The sequence below is a fragment of the Pezoporus wallicus genome, unplaced genomic scaffold, assembly GCF_028554395.1.
Source record: "Pezoporus wallicus isolate ANWC-B61680 ecotype Strahan unplaced genomic scaffold, APGP_CSIRO_Pwel_v1 contig_227, whole genome shotgun sequence".
Taxonomy (NCBI): Eukaryota; Metazoa; Chordata; class Aves; order Psittaciformes; family Psittacidae; genus Pezoporus; species Pezoporus wallicus.
This window is the reverse complement of record NW_026635704.1, coordinates 8538378-8554943: the sequence shown is the minus strand read 5'-3', so window position 1 is coordinate 8554943 and position 16566 is coordinate 8538378. Positions and strand designations below refer to the sequence as shown.

Below are 16566 nucleotides of genomic sequence, written 5' to 3'. Positions count from 1 at the left end.
AATCAGAAGACTGAAAGTTGTTGATTTTTTACTTTTGGGAAACAAAAAATGTCTAGACCATTTTACAGAAGACCACCACAATGGCTTATACTAACAATCAACCAAAAAGCAAACTTTGAACACACATTCACTCCATCATTTCTACTATTCTGTTTGCTTTGTCTGACCAGAGGATAGAAAGTAGTTTCTCAGATTACATTGCTGGATAAAGAAAAATGTGTAGCTCTTGGGCCTAAATGTAAAGCAGCATCCCAAGGCTGTGTATCTGAAGCCTGAGAGAACAAACTCCAGCAGAGAAAGAACTCCATCTGAACATACGCATTTGCTAGACTCTGTTACATGTGGAGTCCACACTAAAATTCAGAGTTAAAATCAGCAATTAAAAACTTACCCCACTGTCAAATTGTATCCAATGTACCTCATTGCTAGAGCTGATCCTGGACTGCTGTGTTTGCAAGGCATAAGGAAAAGAGCTGACCTGAAGAACAAGGAGGTTGAATGCTTCAAGGACCTCCCTGCAATTAATAACTCTATCAGCCAGACCATGACTAGGCTCACCATGTGACAGGGAACTTGAAATGGCACTGCAGAAATAAGAATGCAAAGAATTGCCTTACTGACATCCTGAGATTCAATGGATTGTTTTCTTCCTGCAGAAAAATCTCCAAAATAACCATGACACTGAGGATCACAGCTCAAAAATCTCTTTGGAAGGGTGAAGGATTTCAAAACCATTTGGGTGTTCTCTCTGGGTAGACTCAGGCAACAGGGAAAATATAAACAAAGGACAAAATCTGCTGACAGTGAGAAGATGAATTAGTGTGCCAATTTAAATGAGCATCAGATGAGAGACCCAAAAATGAGCCAAAGCTGATGAAACACATCTCACTGAGAAGCACTGTTCCATGAGCTATGGGGATAGGATACAGTAACATTCTTAAGAAATCCAGTGGATTTGCCAGCCTGAAACAACAAATTTTGAAAAGATTGAGGAACCTGAAAGTCTCCTAATGTCCGGATTTCCAGCTCCCGGAATTACTTTCACCTCCAGGATATATTCAGGAATTCCAGAGTACAGCAAAGACAGTAACAAAAATATGATGGGTAGAATAACATAGAAAGAATGTTGTTTTTATCTACTTTCAGCTGTTCTTCACAGGAAGTATTTTATTTCTGATGTTCAAATGAATCCCACAACCCTACATACCATGTTTAAATCACATTAAGATTATTGTCCTCAGTTTACTCATAGAACAAGAGCAGAGTAATTAGCTTTACTTATTTCTTTCTTCTTCCACAGTAAAGTTGTGATTCGGTGTTTCTGCACGTATGTATAGTTGTGTTTAGACCTAACACCAGTCAAATTCAATACAACTGGTTTTTAAATCCTTTTCTTGCAGTAGCTAGAGCATTTTTCAGATGATGCAAAGAGTTAAATGTCTGTAAGCCTTCTCATATTACAAACAACACTATCATCAAGGATAAAAACATGAATTAAAACAAGACTGACTTGTGAACATGGGAGAGATTTGGGTTTGAGTAGAGAAAAAGGAGGGAAATAGGGAAAAAAGACAAGAAGAACAAAGACAGTTGCAAAATTCCTGGACTTCTTCCTGGACTTAGTACCATAACACATACCCCTACAAAGAGACTTGTTAGGGATCCAGTAATCTGAAACTAGTCTTATTTATCTTCATCTGAATCAAAATTAGTTAACAAATAACACGGGCAAGCAAAAAGCATGACATCTGATTCTGAGGCACAAAATTACTTAGGCTTAGAAAAAGCACTGGCTGTCTAAGGCAGTAGTCTTTTGAAAAACCTAACTGAAAGATACGGGGAGAGGATGGTTTTCCTTTGGTAGATTGATCAGCTACCTTGTTAAATCCACGTGAGCATTGTCATGAACCAGCACAAACAGTGTGTAGGGATTCTGTTTAACTCGTTTCATGAAAACTTCAAATTTTGTTTGAATCTCACTGTCAAGCCGAACCACGTATTTCTCAGCTCTCTGATACGCCGTTCCATTGTCTTCTAGGCCCAAGTCCACAAGGACACCTGTCAGGAAGAAGAATACAACAAAAATCTTTTCCTTTGAGTGCATTGAAAGATGAGGTGTCAATGGCAAGTTGACACTTGTTGGCCAATAATCAGGACTTAGCCTAATCACTGATACAGTGATTATTATCTAAATGTATTTTCTCTCACAGTGGGGACAGAAATGTGCTTCTTCACTTCTGGATTTCCTCCAAAAAGTGCCTGAAGACCTTTCAAAGACTTCTCACATTACCAAAAAGTAAGGAAGAAAAATCAGATCTCCACAAAAAATGTCCAGAGTAGCACTCAGTTGGCTATGCTCCATGATCCTAGGCCAAACTTGCTCACATTTAGCTAATACATCAATCCTACTTGAGTCAGGAAAAGTTATCCTGACCTTTCCTTTTCAATAAGCATAAACATACATAAAGTTGACTCTTGCTAATATCATATAATTTTTTCATGCCCTGACTGTATGTCTGTGTCAATACAAGTACTCTAGTGGTCTTTGCAATGATAGATTGCCGTCACATTCATAAAGTAGGCGTGATGTAATGTGTATGGCTCTGAACGCCATTTAAAGAGGCAGCAACAAGCTATTTCTGTGGGTCAACAATGCATTTGCCAGGGTCTTGATGATTTTAAAAAATATGTTTTAATAAGTAAAGTAAAAAACGTCCATTAAAAAAAATAAAATAAAGCAAAACAAATGTGAAACTCTGTTAACAGATACCAGAAAACCTCAGGCTTAATGTGTAGCAACAAATTAAGTAAATTTAATGTCTGAAGAAACATGGAATGGAACAAAAACCACCCATAAAGTCATGTTAGAAAGAAAAAGCAACCTGTACTTCATGTATTCTATTTTATCCTTTTCATTTAACTAATAAAATAGCACAAAGCAGAAGAAAAAAATAGAGAGACGGATTACAGTATTTAACAATATCACGGTGTATCTGCACAATCAAAAAGTGTGGCACTGTTTAGTTCAGAGCAGAAAATAAGAGACAGGAAAAAAAGCCAACAGCTACCCAAAACTACTCAGACACATTACATCAGAAGCTCATACTAATGTTTTTCAAATGCAAATGAAGGTATTATTAGATAAAGCTGAAAGCAGACAAAAAAAAAGTTCAGCTAATAAAAAAAAGACAAATGATCCTAAATACACAATTATCCTGAGGACTTCATTACCCCCAGATATCAGGAGCTAAAAAAAGACCAAACATTTACACAGACAGTCCTTTGTTCTATTGGACAGTCATTTTCTTCACGAAGAAATTCTTATGTTTTTCTGGGCATGTATCAGTCACTAACAGAGTGAATAACAGAGGTCACTCTCAAGGGGGACATATTCCATAACCTGTACGCTAAGGCTTTCTTGTTCCTTCTGAAGCATTTGGTACCAGCCATGGTCAGACACAGAACCCCAGACAAGAAAGCTCACCGTGAGAACTAGTATGGCAACTATTGTGTGCCAATGTACATATATTACTCAGGCGTTTATCTACCCAATAAGAGAGCTTCCTGCATATACATCTGTGCCAATTCATACGAGAGCACATGCACAAACATATGGACTTAGGACAAACGTCACTAACAGCTCCAGGGGATAAAAGATCTGAGCAGTCACATTTGCTCATCCCCTCCCTGTTTTGACAGGTGCATACTTCTCCAGGACACACCTTCCTCAGACTGGCATGACTATGGCAATTTCTTCTGACACATGGTAGAGGTTGGGCCCAGTTTATGAAAGGAAGGTATTTAGAATTTATCAGTAATACCAACTAATGAAGCTAATACTGGACATGCAAAATACACATTGGAGGAACTGACTTCTTCATTCATACCAGATATGACTTAATAACATCACGTGCTTAACAGTCTCTTTTGCCCTCCCCTCCCTTTTACCTGATTGTCGAATCCGCTGAAGAGTCTGCTGCACCAGGACCTCTGAACGGGGAACTATAACAATGAAGTCTACTTTGCTGAAGTGGCCCAGATCCAGGCTCTGATTGCCACTGTCTGCTATAGCACAAACCTGGGACAAGAGCTTTCTGGCAACTGTAAGCTGTGGCTGGTAAATTTGGAAGGTATCAACATCCAAATCTAGAGTGCGTTTGTTTGAAAAAAGAAAACAAAACACAAGAAACGTTTATTTTCCCACCCCCCCAACAAGCATGATCCTCCAAACAGCCTACCCTCTATTGTCAGAATAAAAAAATCACTCATCAGAATAAATCTCTACACTCTGTACAGCTGCGTCCAGATCACAAATGTCAACTTTCATTTTTTGATCAAAATGTGATAATATATCAGATGGCCACAAGTACAGCATGACCCATTTTTAAATGCCCTAAGTGTTTTGAGGATTTTTAACAGTGTAACCCAAGGAAACCTCAATGCCTACATAGTGAAATGCATTCTGGTTCTGCAAACGAACCAACACATACGTAATATGCACGTATACACAGAATCATAGAATCATAGGATGGTTTGGGTTGGAAAGGACAGTAAAGATCACCCAGTTACAACCCCCCTGCCATGGGCAGACACACCTCCCAGTAGACCAGGTTGCTCAAAGCCCCATCCAACCTGGCCTTGAACACTGATAGGGATGCGGAAGCCACAACTTCTCTGGGCAACCTGTTCCAGTGCCTCACAGTCAGTAAAGAACTTCGTCCTTACATCTAATATATATACATAAACACACACATACACATAAAAAAGATGTGCATGTGTACATGTATAAAAAGCATATATATAGACACAGAGCTCTAATGCTCTCCTGAAACTTGCAGTTCTCCTTTAGGAGCTTTCCTCTATCACACTGCTGGGAGATCCAGCCATGGGAGCTGAGGCTGCCATGCTCAGGGCACAATGGGATGAGCACCAGCACACCTATTAATCTGATGAAACTGAGCCTGCGTTAATATTCCTGCCGAAAGGACCAACAGGACAACAGGTTAGTTAGGAGTTCACAACACCTCTGTTCTGAAGTACTGAGCACTGCTCTAAGCTATGATTGAGATAGCCAGATGTCTGTATACTGCCTGATAGTTCTATATGCTGTGAAGGGAAGATGAGCAATACACCTACGCAGTAAATCTCAATTATCTGGGGCAGGGGGGAGGAGGCATTTATTTCTTTGGAGGTTTCTTGTTCTTTAACAAAATGTTAGTCTCAGATTTCTTTGTACTTAATAAATGTCAATACAACACTAGCTGCAGAAAACTGGGGGACAGGAGCTTTGCTCTCTATAGACATGTACCAAAGCATTCATGTTTCCTCAAAGAAAATGCTTGTTCCTATACATCAGTATTTCTAGTAGGTAAATTCAATGTCCAACAATCTATGTTTCACTAGCTCCTGTATATTTTCAGCATGCAGATTACCAAATAAACCCAGTAATGTCATTGCAGATGTGGGGGGTTTTGTGGTTTTGCTTGTTTGGGTTTGGGTTTTTTTTCCTGTCAGTTTTTCTGCTACCAAGTAAATTCTCATTAATGGACCACTTATCATAAAAAAATACCCAGGGCAAATTTCTTTTAAAAGAACAAAGAAAAAATCCCAAACTCTGCAAATTTAATACACAAGAACTACTGCTGCTTTTTTAAGTAATAAACCACTTTATGAAGTCCTGCAATTTACATGAAAATTGGAAGGTGCTTGGGCAAAACCCTAAATTTTATATAGACACATGTGTTTGTGTGCATGCTCTTATCTCCTTCTCCAACCCACCTCAGTGTTCATTTCAGTAAGCTACTATGGAAGAGAGGTCCCTTTCAAACAGGAGACTTACCTCTCTTTTTTTTTTATTCAGATTCTCAGTAGCTTCAACCACTGCACAGCCATGAACAGTAGTTTGAGAAAACATGAAGATTTAAATGAAGCACTGCTGCACATCATTAGACAGTAACAACAACAACAAAATCCAACAGAATGTAAAGATTATTCTCCCTTCAAATTAATCCTGTGAGGAAGCTCAAGAGTTGTCTTTCTGGGGGTGCCAGAACAAAGTTCCTGGCAGACTTCCTATTTGGATTTCCCATTCCATGTGGAAACTCTCAACCACCTTGCTTTCATTCAGATCTACCACTGAGCTGATTCATTTTCACTAACTAATGGAATCAAGGGCATATCTACCTTTCATAGCGAAAAGTCTTTACCGGGGTTTGAATTTGCTTTGATACTAGACCTAGAAGAGCCTCAGTGTTCACAACAGCTCAGCGTGCCTTTTACCATTACATTACCAAAGGGAAAGTACAGTTACAACTTTGAATAATGAAAGAATTCCAAAATGGGAAAATTATAATTAGCATTTTTAGACAGGCAATCCTAATCCATCCTTTGTCCCTAAGTATCTCATCAAATTTTGCTGAATAAGACACATCTCAAATAAGCAAATTATAGATTACACTTAACTAGCACTTTCAGTCCAAAATCTTAAAACACTTTCCCTAAAAGTTTAAGCCTCAGAACCCATGTCTGTAGTACATATTATTACCATTTTACAGGTGGAAAGTGAGCAATATCAAAAGGTAAGAACCAGGAGGACACCTGGGGAGATTAGAACAAGAACACAGCTCCCCTCTGCCATAATCACAAGGTTACATTCCTTTTCTAGGTTCATAAGGGCAAGATGAATCCACACTGCTGACATTACAAAGGAACATTTCTGCTCAGCCTAATGCGTAATAGAAGAGCACATATTTTAGCTTAGAAATTACAAAATGGGGGAAAAGTTGCTGAAGGTTACAACAGAGATTTTCTGTCTGAGAGACTGCTATATTACCACATTCAGCTGGCAGTATTAATATTTGAAGGTTGGCACAGTGTCTGGAGCTGTGCCCTGACTCTTGAGGCACATGCAATTTGACATTTAACAAGCTACTCACTTATTTCACATCTTACACATAAAAAAACGTACCTGGTTCTTGTGTAGAAACCATGGCAATTGCCTCCTGAGATGACACACACTCGCTAACATCTCCATTGAAAGGAATAATGACACTTTCCCCTCTCTGCTGTAGCATTTTCTCCAGCAGCTTGTCCAGATCATCACCTAGGTAAGAATTAGCAACACCAAATTATCTGGAAGCTGTTACAGACAAGTGACGTAAAGCATGTACACGTGTTCTCAAGCAGCTGATGCCAAATCTGCAAAGAGACAGGGGACTGGACACAGAAGGAAGAGAGGGAGGGAGAATATTTTTCTCTTTTATTTACTGATTTGCCAGTGGAATAAATTCCAAAAAAACCCAAACCGCAGCTGAATAATTTCAGCTCTGTGCCTTTACAGCTAGCAGTGACATCGGATGATTACAAAGAAACATACAATATAAAACAACCTCCAAAACCTGTGCTAGAAGCACAGACAAGAGACTCATGCACTTCTGCATGCCCTGCCGTTACATTCAGCAGTATAAACAGGGTTTAAAATATTCTGTCATGGGATGAGTAACTTGCACTGCATGGGTGAAAGAGCCAAGCAGTCCTTTACTCACACTGAATGGAGAGAAGAAAAGGTGAAGAGGGTAGAGTGCACTTTAGCTGCTGAACAGGAGACACACCTGGCCTTAAAGAAATTATTGCCTTGGCTAGAGCTTCTGTTTCTTAGGATCACTCACCTAAAGATGTATTTTTGAAATGCGATGCCAGGAAACTGACTTTCCCTGTGATGAGCTCATAACTGATCTCTTTTAAAAACTCACTGGTGGTAAGCATGCTTTCTGCCAGCGCCCTAGATTGATACTGACCTGGAGAAGAGGGGGAAAAATGCACAAGGAATCTTTAATACAGTGTGCTAGCAACACAACCTTTTCACCCTAGAAGTGTGGGGCATGCTGATCTTCAGTCAGGGATCTCCACTGCCTTTACCCAGTAGGCTAGGAGAGCAGTCTCAAGCCTATTTTGCTAGCAACAGAAGAATTAGTCATATCAGTTTAGCACATCCTTTGTTTTGCACACTTGGGTGACATATGAAATGCCAAATAAGTATTTGTACCTTAGATGGAATAGAGGATTCTGAGCAAATACGAAAAAGTAAAAGTTTGACATTACCAATTTATCTGACTACAAATGAAAGATGACCAGTCAAGATTCACTCTCATCCAGTCACACTCATGCACACAAACATCACAGCCAGTCACCAACACAGAACTTGAAAATCACCATGGTAAAAAGGATAAAAACCATCTTCTGTTTTACAGCGGTCTGCACAAGACTGCGGTCAATCCAATATTGCCATTGTGCAGCTACACAAACCAGAGAAAGACAAACCAACTACTTTGTCACTGGGTTGCTTCCAGATATTTTTTAAGGCAGCCTCACGAAGTCTCAGGCCTCTCAAGGAGTAGTAATGATTAACCTACAGCTATTTTTCTAGATTCTTATGGACACCATTACTCCAAGTCTTGATGGAGTAAACCGTGACATCGCAGTGCAACATACAAAGGAGAGTAAAAAGAACAAAAGGGGTTTAAAAGCTGGAATAATGACTCAAGAAAATTAATTCAGCAGAATTGCATTGATATTAGAAGCATGCTGCAAACATACTCACCCAGGACTACTACGCAAAACTCACTTCCTCGTATCTTTGACGTACAAATAGCAACTACATAATCTGGTAGCTTTTGCTGATGCTTCATTTCATTGAGAGACCTCAAGGTCTCCGAGATGCCCTCTGCCAGTGAATTCTGGGTTACAACCACTTGCACGAGGTCCCGGGACACACTAGCGATTAACCTAGCAAGCCAAGGGAGTTGACCTGGTGACACAGAGACACACTGTGCACTCATTTGCAAGGATCGCTCTCTCAGACTGAACTCCTGCATAGCTTTCAACATGATCTGCTCAAATTCTTCCCTCAGGGGTATCTGGTCAGGACCTACATTGGAAACAAACAAACAGAATAACAGTATCTCATATCAAAATGTTATTGAACTAGGAATAATCACGTTTGTCTTGATCTGACAAGATCCTTTACCATATTTTTTACATTTACAAAACCCACTCGCTACTGAGTGGATATCTACCCCCATGGCTTATTCTTCCTTGTTCATATTACATTCTTTCTCCTATCATCTCCCTTTTTTGTTGCCTCCATATGTTCTTACAGCAGAAAACCCAAATGCTTATCCTCACAGTCTAATCACAGCCATGCAGTATGGTGAAGCCTGTTAAGTGGCCTTTGTTTTGCTTTTTCTTGTCATGCATAACAGTAAAGTAAGCATGGCTGTAAAGAAACAGGTTTAACATCTTCTTTTCCTTTAGTTAAATTCAATTAACTTAGCAAATCTTCAAACTTCTAATGTAAAGAGGTAAATGCAATTTTAGCTCTACATTCCCCAGACTTCATAAACTGTCTTGTGAACTCGAATTGGAAAACAGAAATAGAAGCTGCATTATCTCAGCATCAGTCTCCAACTCAGCTTCAATTAACATTTCACTCAGTAATATTTGTCTCATTGTCAAAGATACTCAGGAACAGATAAAAATTCATGAATATAGAGTAAAAAGTAACCATAGCTTGAATTGCCAAGATCTCATGTCAGTGTCAAAGGAGACAGCTTCATGCTTCATCAGCTTTCTTTTCTATGAATAAAAGGGGAGGCCTAAATACCAGAGATATGTGAAATATTGGTTTTGGTTTTATGTTTTCTTTCAGGGCCAAAGACAAAAAGGGCAGTGAAGAAAAGGAAACAGAAAGATTGTGTGAGAAGCAGGGCAGGGAGTGGGTAAACAACCCATAGCACAGAACCTGTAAAAACCACCACCTGTGTCATTTTGCCTTTCTGAGAAGCAACATATGGAGAGCGTCACCATCCAATTACCATAGGATGGTACGACAAGTACACACTTGTAAATGCGGGGCTGTTTTTATTTTTGATGCAAAGCAAAAGGTTCTGAAGAGTCTCATTTAATGCAGCATGGACATAATTCTCTCTTTATAGGTCTCTTTTTTTTTTGAAATCTATTTTGCTTTCTAAGAACACATCACACATTCTAGGTCTTTGAAGATCTCAAGCCAGAAAACACAGACATTTATTGACAGAGATTAATCTTCTTCTGCAGAAATAAAGTTTATCTACAACACATCAACCATAAAGAAAAGATGTTCTACACTAAAAGAAATCAAAGCAAGTTTTGCTGATTGAGGGAGGTTACAGGCGTCATCATGAATCCAAGAAAATGAGAATAATTGCACAGATGGAAAGAGTTCTGTATCAGAGCACACAGAATTACACTCAGATGATTTATAACAGAAAAGTTTTCTATCAATCAGTATCTATTGCATTCTTCTGTCTACTTTTTTTTATCTCTGCCTTTATCTTACTCTTTCGCAATACACTCTGGAAAAAAAGGATCCCTTTTTAGCCCTGCTTTCTCAAGACTAAAAGAGGCTCACACAAGTGTTCAATTATGCATGTATTTGTCTCTTCTCCTTGTCAAAAATTTCAAGCTGGCTGCCCTCCAACCATCTTTAATTTGCTTTGATTTTACAAAATGGGATAAAGGCTACAGTTCAGTGTAACTGTCACAGTTCCAAGAGTTTTAAATTTGTAGCAATATTCAACCCAGCAACGTTTTGATCCCCATGATCTGCAGAATGTTTTTAGAATGTTTTTATTTTTCTCCTCCTCAGGCTCTTTCATCTGACAGGGCTGGCACCCATCTCCACATAAGGCCAATTGGAAAACTATTCAGCTTTACAGAGATAAGAACAAAAGCCAAATTAAACACCTGCTCGTAAGGGATCTGCTTTAGGCTGAAGGCGCAGTGCTCACTAGACACAGGTCAGTACCAGCAACTTTGCATGAAGCCTCCTTTAGTTTGCAGCAAGCATAGACTTGATGCATCCATCTCAGGCTGGATTTGCTCATCGAGTGTGGTTCACTGACACAGTAAGTTTCAATAAATAGTCTGTTTTTAATTGGAAATACTGCATCAGCTCGCTACATGTTTCTCTGGAGGAAGTTTGTAAGCTTTCTCTATCAGTCCAGAACTGTGTGAAGTAGCTGGTTTTAACATGCAGATTCTATAAACTTTCCAATGAAGATTAAAACCTCAAAAATAACAAATTTAAGCCCACTGAGAGAAAGGCAACAGAAAACCATTTAGCCTGTAAAAAAAAAAGAAACCCTCTGTCAGTTCTAACATAGCATCCAATGGACTCTTGAGGCACAGAATGATAAATAAAGCAAACAGGTCACCGAGTATTACAACACAGGAAGATCTCTTTCCTCTCTGCTACAGTACAGCATCAAGGGAGAAGAACAAAGCATAAGAACCCATGCGTGTACAGAGCAAATTTGCTCCCCAAATTATAGGGTTATCATCAGATGTGCTTCTTTTGATTTGCACATTTCACATCACTATGTATCACAGGTGTCCTGGTGGAAACCTGGTACAGGAAAAGCAGTGTGCTCTCCACAGACGACGTTTCACATTGCTCTATGATAAGTAGCATTCTTTCAAATACAGAAGTTAAGACTAAAACTGCTGTGAGAAGTTTCCTCATACTACCCTGCATTATTCTTCAACTTCTAAAACCTTACTGTCAACACTGCTGCTTTTTACTCTAAGGTACAGAAAACTTCTGGGCTTGCAGTAAGAGAAACTAAATGTGGTTTGCTGGTTTGCTCTCAAATTTGCAAAAAGTCCATTTCAAAAACACTTACAAGAATGAGATATTCACTGAATTACTTGTCTTAGTATGAGTAACAAATGTGGTTTTCATGTAAACGGTGCTGTCACCAAAACAATGACAACATCACACATCTGCCAGCATTTGTCACAAAACCGAATAAAATGGACCGAGGGTCCTTAGAAAGAGTTGTGATAACGGATGGTTTGATACTCTAAGCAAATGTGTTATCTGCATTGCAAATCCATTTCACAAAGGTGACCTGGTCAATCCCCATATGGAGAGCAGAAGCAGCATCGGCCTTTAAATTCATTTCACTTCAGTCTGATGAGCAAAGCAGCAAAGTCACACACACTAGATGGAGCCACTTACCTCTTCTTCTGTCACAAAAGTAGCAGGAAAAGTGATTCTGAAACTGACATAAGGAGGGTGGGGAGAAAAAAGGAGAGTCACAAATAAAAACGAGTGATTATAAAAAATTGTTTACCTAGTTGGACAAGATACTGAATAGTTAAAAGTATCATATTCTCCACACTTAGCAGTTGACTGCTGGTCAAACCCAAGAGATCCAAATCCTTGTTTTCCAGCTGTGGAATCTTGTAGCAATTCACCAGCAAGGGACTTACAACAATATCACCGACATTTCCATAGAAATAAGGTAAAGTGCCATAACCTTTGATAAAGGAAACAAAAAACCCTCAGAAATTCACAAAGTACGCCACTACACAAAGTCTTGCACAATGTACACATTTCCAAACTCTTCCTTAATGTTATCTTACAAAATATACTGCATCAGTGACTGTACTTGGCATTATAATTGCCTACAAAATAAATGAGATAGGACAGTGATCCTTTGCTGTGTTTTACAAGTGATCACATAGATTTGCAAAAGCTAACAATAACTGGATACAAGTCAGATAATAATTATTGTTATCCAAATACTGATGAGAATATTATCTACTTAGGTTTTACTCTGACCTTTAAATACAGATTCTCCATAATATAGTGTACAAAAAAAGAAAAATCAATGGAAGCAAAAGTACATTGATCTTAACATTATAAAAGCAGCAGAAGTCACATTAGCATTGATTCAGCCACTGTGGCATTGCTGGGATTGATTTCATCTTTTTTTGCCATGTTTCCATTTTGTTTCCATAAACAGGTAAATAAATATCAACAACTAAACTTACTGTTCTGGAAGGTAAAGCACAGGAGCACAGGCTAACTCTTCCTTGAGAATGTTTTTGTTTTAAAAAGGAAACAAGAGTTTGCCAAACCCGTCCATTTGGGTCCATCTGGTTCTGTACTATTAATAGGATGCTGTATCGTGGGGCCACTAACATTCAGCCTAAATGAGGACTTACTGGCAACTCTCCAAGAGCCTAAGGGCTGCATTCAATTTGCACTTAAGCTGATGACTGTAGGCACTCTCATCTTTATTAAAGAAGTGTTTCTCTGAAAACTGTTAGAGCAGCATGCTAGAGCTTTAGAATAGGCTTCTAGAAAACAACACGAAGCAAAACAAACCAGAAGTGTAACCCTATCCTTGATGGATTTACTTATATAGAGTAGAAGGCACTGTTAATTGTCTGGAAATAATGTGTGTAAGGATTGTCTGTGCAAGTGAGGACTTGGAGAACATCTCCATTTCTTCAGGAATAATAAATTATTTCATGGATTATATTGACAGGCATGTTCCGTTAACTCTGAAGCTTCTTTATACAAGCATCTGTACTATGCTGAACTGAGGAGAGATTTTGGCAGTACTACCTGACCAGTCTTTTGTTATACAGCATGCCCAAATAGCTCAGGTTAAAAGGGATATTCACATTACGAGTTGTACTTTTGAAGTAAAAGCAATGTCTTTCGAAGGGTTAATAATGTACTTTATACAGGATTTTAAAAGCCTGATCTGTTATCTCACTTGCTTACAAGAAGTATGAATTATAAAAAAGACAGAGTTAGCATGATTTGCTTCTGATTAGTCAATCTGAATCAGTTTTCTGGTTCTCATGCAGAATCCCTGGGCTTCAGTATTTGGACTATGAATGCTGCAGGAAATATTGGCTTGTTTTGTGAGTTGTTTACACTGGAAAGCTGTTTTCATCACATGGTAATATTTTTATTTTTGGATTTTACAAAAACCTCATTTGTGCAAAACTTCAATTTGGCCAGAGGTTTTGTACAGATCTGACCTAATCGTGACCTGTTTGCACATCAGGCTCTCCAGGGATTGCCTGACTTCCAATTTTACATATTGAGCACCTAAACTATCCCTGACAAACCGACTTTCTATTGTACCGGAAGCCAGGACCAACAAAAAAACGTTTTCTCCTACGGGACCACATATTTGTGCAAAATGCAGTATTTGATTCCCCAGTGTAAGACTTACCTATCAGAATCACTGGTCTGACTCCCGAGTTATTCAGCAGGTTTTCAGGAACTATTACAGTCTCCCCTGCTGGGATGGGTTGAGGCTGTAAAATTCCAGTTAACATGGATTGAGGAACTGGGGCTGACAAAAGAGGCTCTATAAAATAAAGAGAAGCTTCCATTACTAAAAGGCTCATACTGTGATTTGGCCGCATGAACAAATAAAGAAAAAATTACTGCAGATCACTAACTGTAATAAAATTCAAAGGTCTCTGCATTTCCTGCTATAGTTTGAAGTAATTCCAATTAAGAGCCTATATCGTCCTGTAGTCCCGCCCCTAAAATAAAACTTCTTCTGGCCACTGTATTGTTGGTGGGAATGAGAGAGGAGAACACAGGTTTGAATATGCATCTTTAAACAAACCCAAGTACTAAGCCAAAAGGCCACCTCTAAGACAGAGGCTACCTCTCAGTACTGACTCTCAATACAAAGGAAGACTGCTCTGACTTCTGATCTAGAATATACGTACATGAAAAAAACAAACACAAGCCAAAATCTCAAAGCTGTCCTCAGCCAGTTGCCACAAGGATAAAAATTAGGCTTTACTCATGAAAGAGAAAGAGCTTTTACAAGTTAAAAGAAATAAAGTGCAAGAACTCTGAAATTAGGTTTCAGCATGAGGTCTGCTTCAGAAGTTTCTCAGGCTTCACTTGGTGTTTGCAACAGATTTTTCAAACAGTGCCATCAACAGAAAAGTATCGAAGGCAGCATGAATGTGTGCACGTGTTTTAGGAGTGAAAATTGTTTATCCACCAGAAAAAATATTATGAAAGCCATACGAAATGGAGTACACAGCAGAGGTAGTAGATTGGTGGAGACAAACTCAAGAAAAAGGGGGAGATTGCCTGATATCTCACATCTTCAGCAAATCTGTGAAGCTAGAAATCCCCAAAAGATACGACTGACTTGAGGTGACCAAATAGGCAGGCCTGCACTACCATGTAATCCTTCTTCTTATGATATATATCTCTCAAAATTAGTTGCCAAATATCTCAAAACCAAACCTTTAAAAGCAGAGTTAAAAATACTCTGTGCATGTTGACAAATGGGGGTTTTTCCTCTTCTTTGTATGTTTATTCTCTCCCTCTATAGAGACAGGAATAAGTAGTTGTATATTCCCCTTTACAAAGTATGCTAAATCCCTCAACTGAAAAGTGCTCAAATAGTGAGCAGTTTTATTAATAGTTACATATAAAGAGGTATCTACATGGATATTGATGAGCATTCACACATACTTGTAATTAATCCTATTTCATATGATGCTACATAATCCTCCTACAGCTTTTCCATGCACAAAAGACATCTTGTCTCACAAAGTCTCCTCACATAGTTTCACTTTCCCTGTGTCCCATTTTAAGATTATGGCAACACGCACAAGGCAATGTGTGCTTTTCTGGGGCATCTGAAAAACTTTCCATGCTGTCCTTAACTACTTCAACAAGCTTAGTCATGTTTTTTGTGCAACACAAGAGAAGCAGCACAGGGCTACCAGTTCAGCTGAAGGCAGTTTTCTAGAAACAACATCTCTGTATTAATCAAGTTTTACCTGTTCTTGCTGCAGGCCGAATTGTAGGAACAGGTACTGCCAAACCAGGAGGAGGGACTGGGGACCCAGGAGACCATCCCCGGTGACGTTTCTTTGGTGGTCCAGAACTTGACATGGATGCTGAGAAGGAAAACGAAAACTAATTCTAAATCCCATTCACCCAATTCAGCCCACATTTCCATTTCATGCTGGTGTTGAGCTGGTAACATGTCCCAGAGCACCAGAGGTCTACACCTAAATTCACATGAAACCAGACTACGATGTGAAAAATGTTGTTACCTGTGTTGAAAAGTACAAAAGTATCATTAATGGCCTTGTCAAAAACCAAATGGATCTGTAAAGACCAAATTGCAGAAACAGCTATAATGGGAAGAAAAACAAAATCACCAATTTCAGGCTCAACAGCCAGCGCTGCTTAAAATAAAAGAACAGAGAAATTTTCTTTACCTTGGTCTCCAGCTGCACAGCCAGGACTGGGAGATGTTGAGTGAGGCATTGGCCGAGAGACTGTAGAACTCAATACGCTATTTCTTCCTCCATTAGCGTTTCCATTAGCAACATCAGTGGCACGCAGTGAAAGAGGAGCTGAGTATAATAAAATACAGAGTGTGTGGCTTGAGACAATCTTGAAAACAAACAAACAAAATAATACAGCCACATGGATACACAAAAGAACAGGGCAAGATGCGTGACCGAAAGAAACATACTCCATGGAAAGCATGAAGTGTACTTGGCAGAGAATAATTTGGGCATAGGCTGCAAAATCCTAACCTTGAAATGAGGTCTCCGGATTTCAGGGTGGGGCGGATAGGCAGAAGAATAATACCCAAAGAAAGCCCACCAAGATAAACTAGAAAACTACACACACACAGAATGATTGTGTAGTTTGTGACATGGTTT

At 39.0% G+C, this 16566-nt stretch overlaps 1 protein-coding gene across 10 annotated transcripts in view; it reads right to left on the bottom strand.

Annotated features, from left to right (window-relative positions):
* Positions 1-16566, bottom strand: part of GREB1L (GREB1 like retinoic acid receptor coactivator) — a 136821-nt gene that overhangs the window by 25917 nt on the left and 94338 nt on the right. For all 10 annotated transcript variants that reach the window (XM_057397575.1, XM_057397578.1, XM_057397580.1 and 7 more), the window contains 10 exons: positions 16114-16251; positions 15667-15786; positions 14079-14216; positions 12174-12359; positions 8600-8926; positions 7668-7796; positions 6968-7102; positions 3949-4146; positions 1878-2058; positions 392-584 (listed from right to left, as the gene is read on the bottom strand). In XM_057397575.1, the coding sequence (XP_057253558.1) occupies positions 392-584; positions 1878-2058; positions 3949-4146; positions 6968-7102; positions 7668-7796; positions 8600-8926; positions 12174-12359; positions 14079-14216; positions 15667-15786; positions 16114-16251 (1745 nt within the window). The remainder of the gene's footprint in view (positions 1-391; positions 585-1877; positions 2059-3948; positions 4147-6967; positions 7103-7667; positions 7797-8599; positions 8927-12173; positions 12360-14078; positions 14217-15666; positions 15787-16113; positions 16252-16566) is intronic.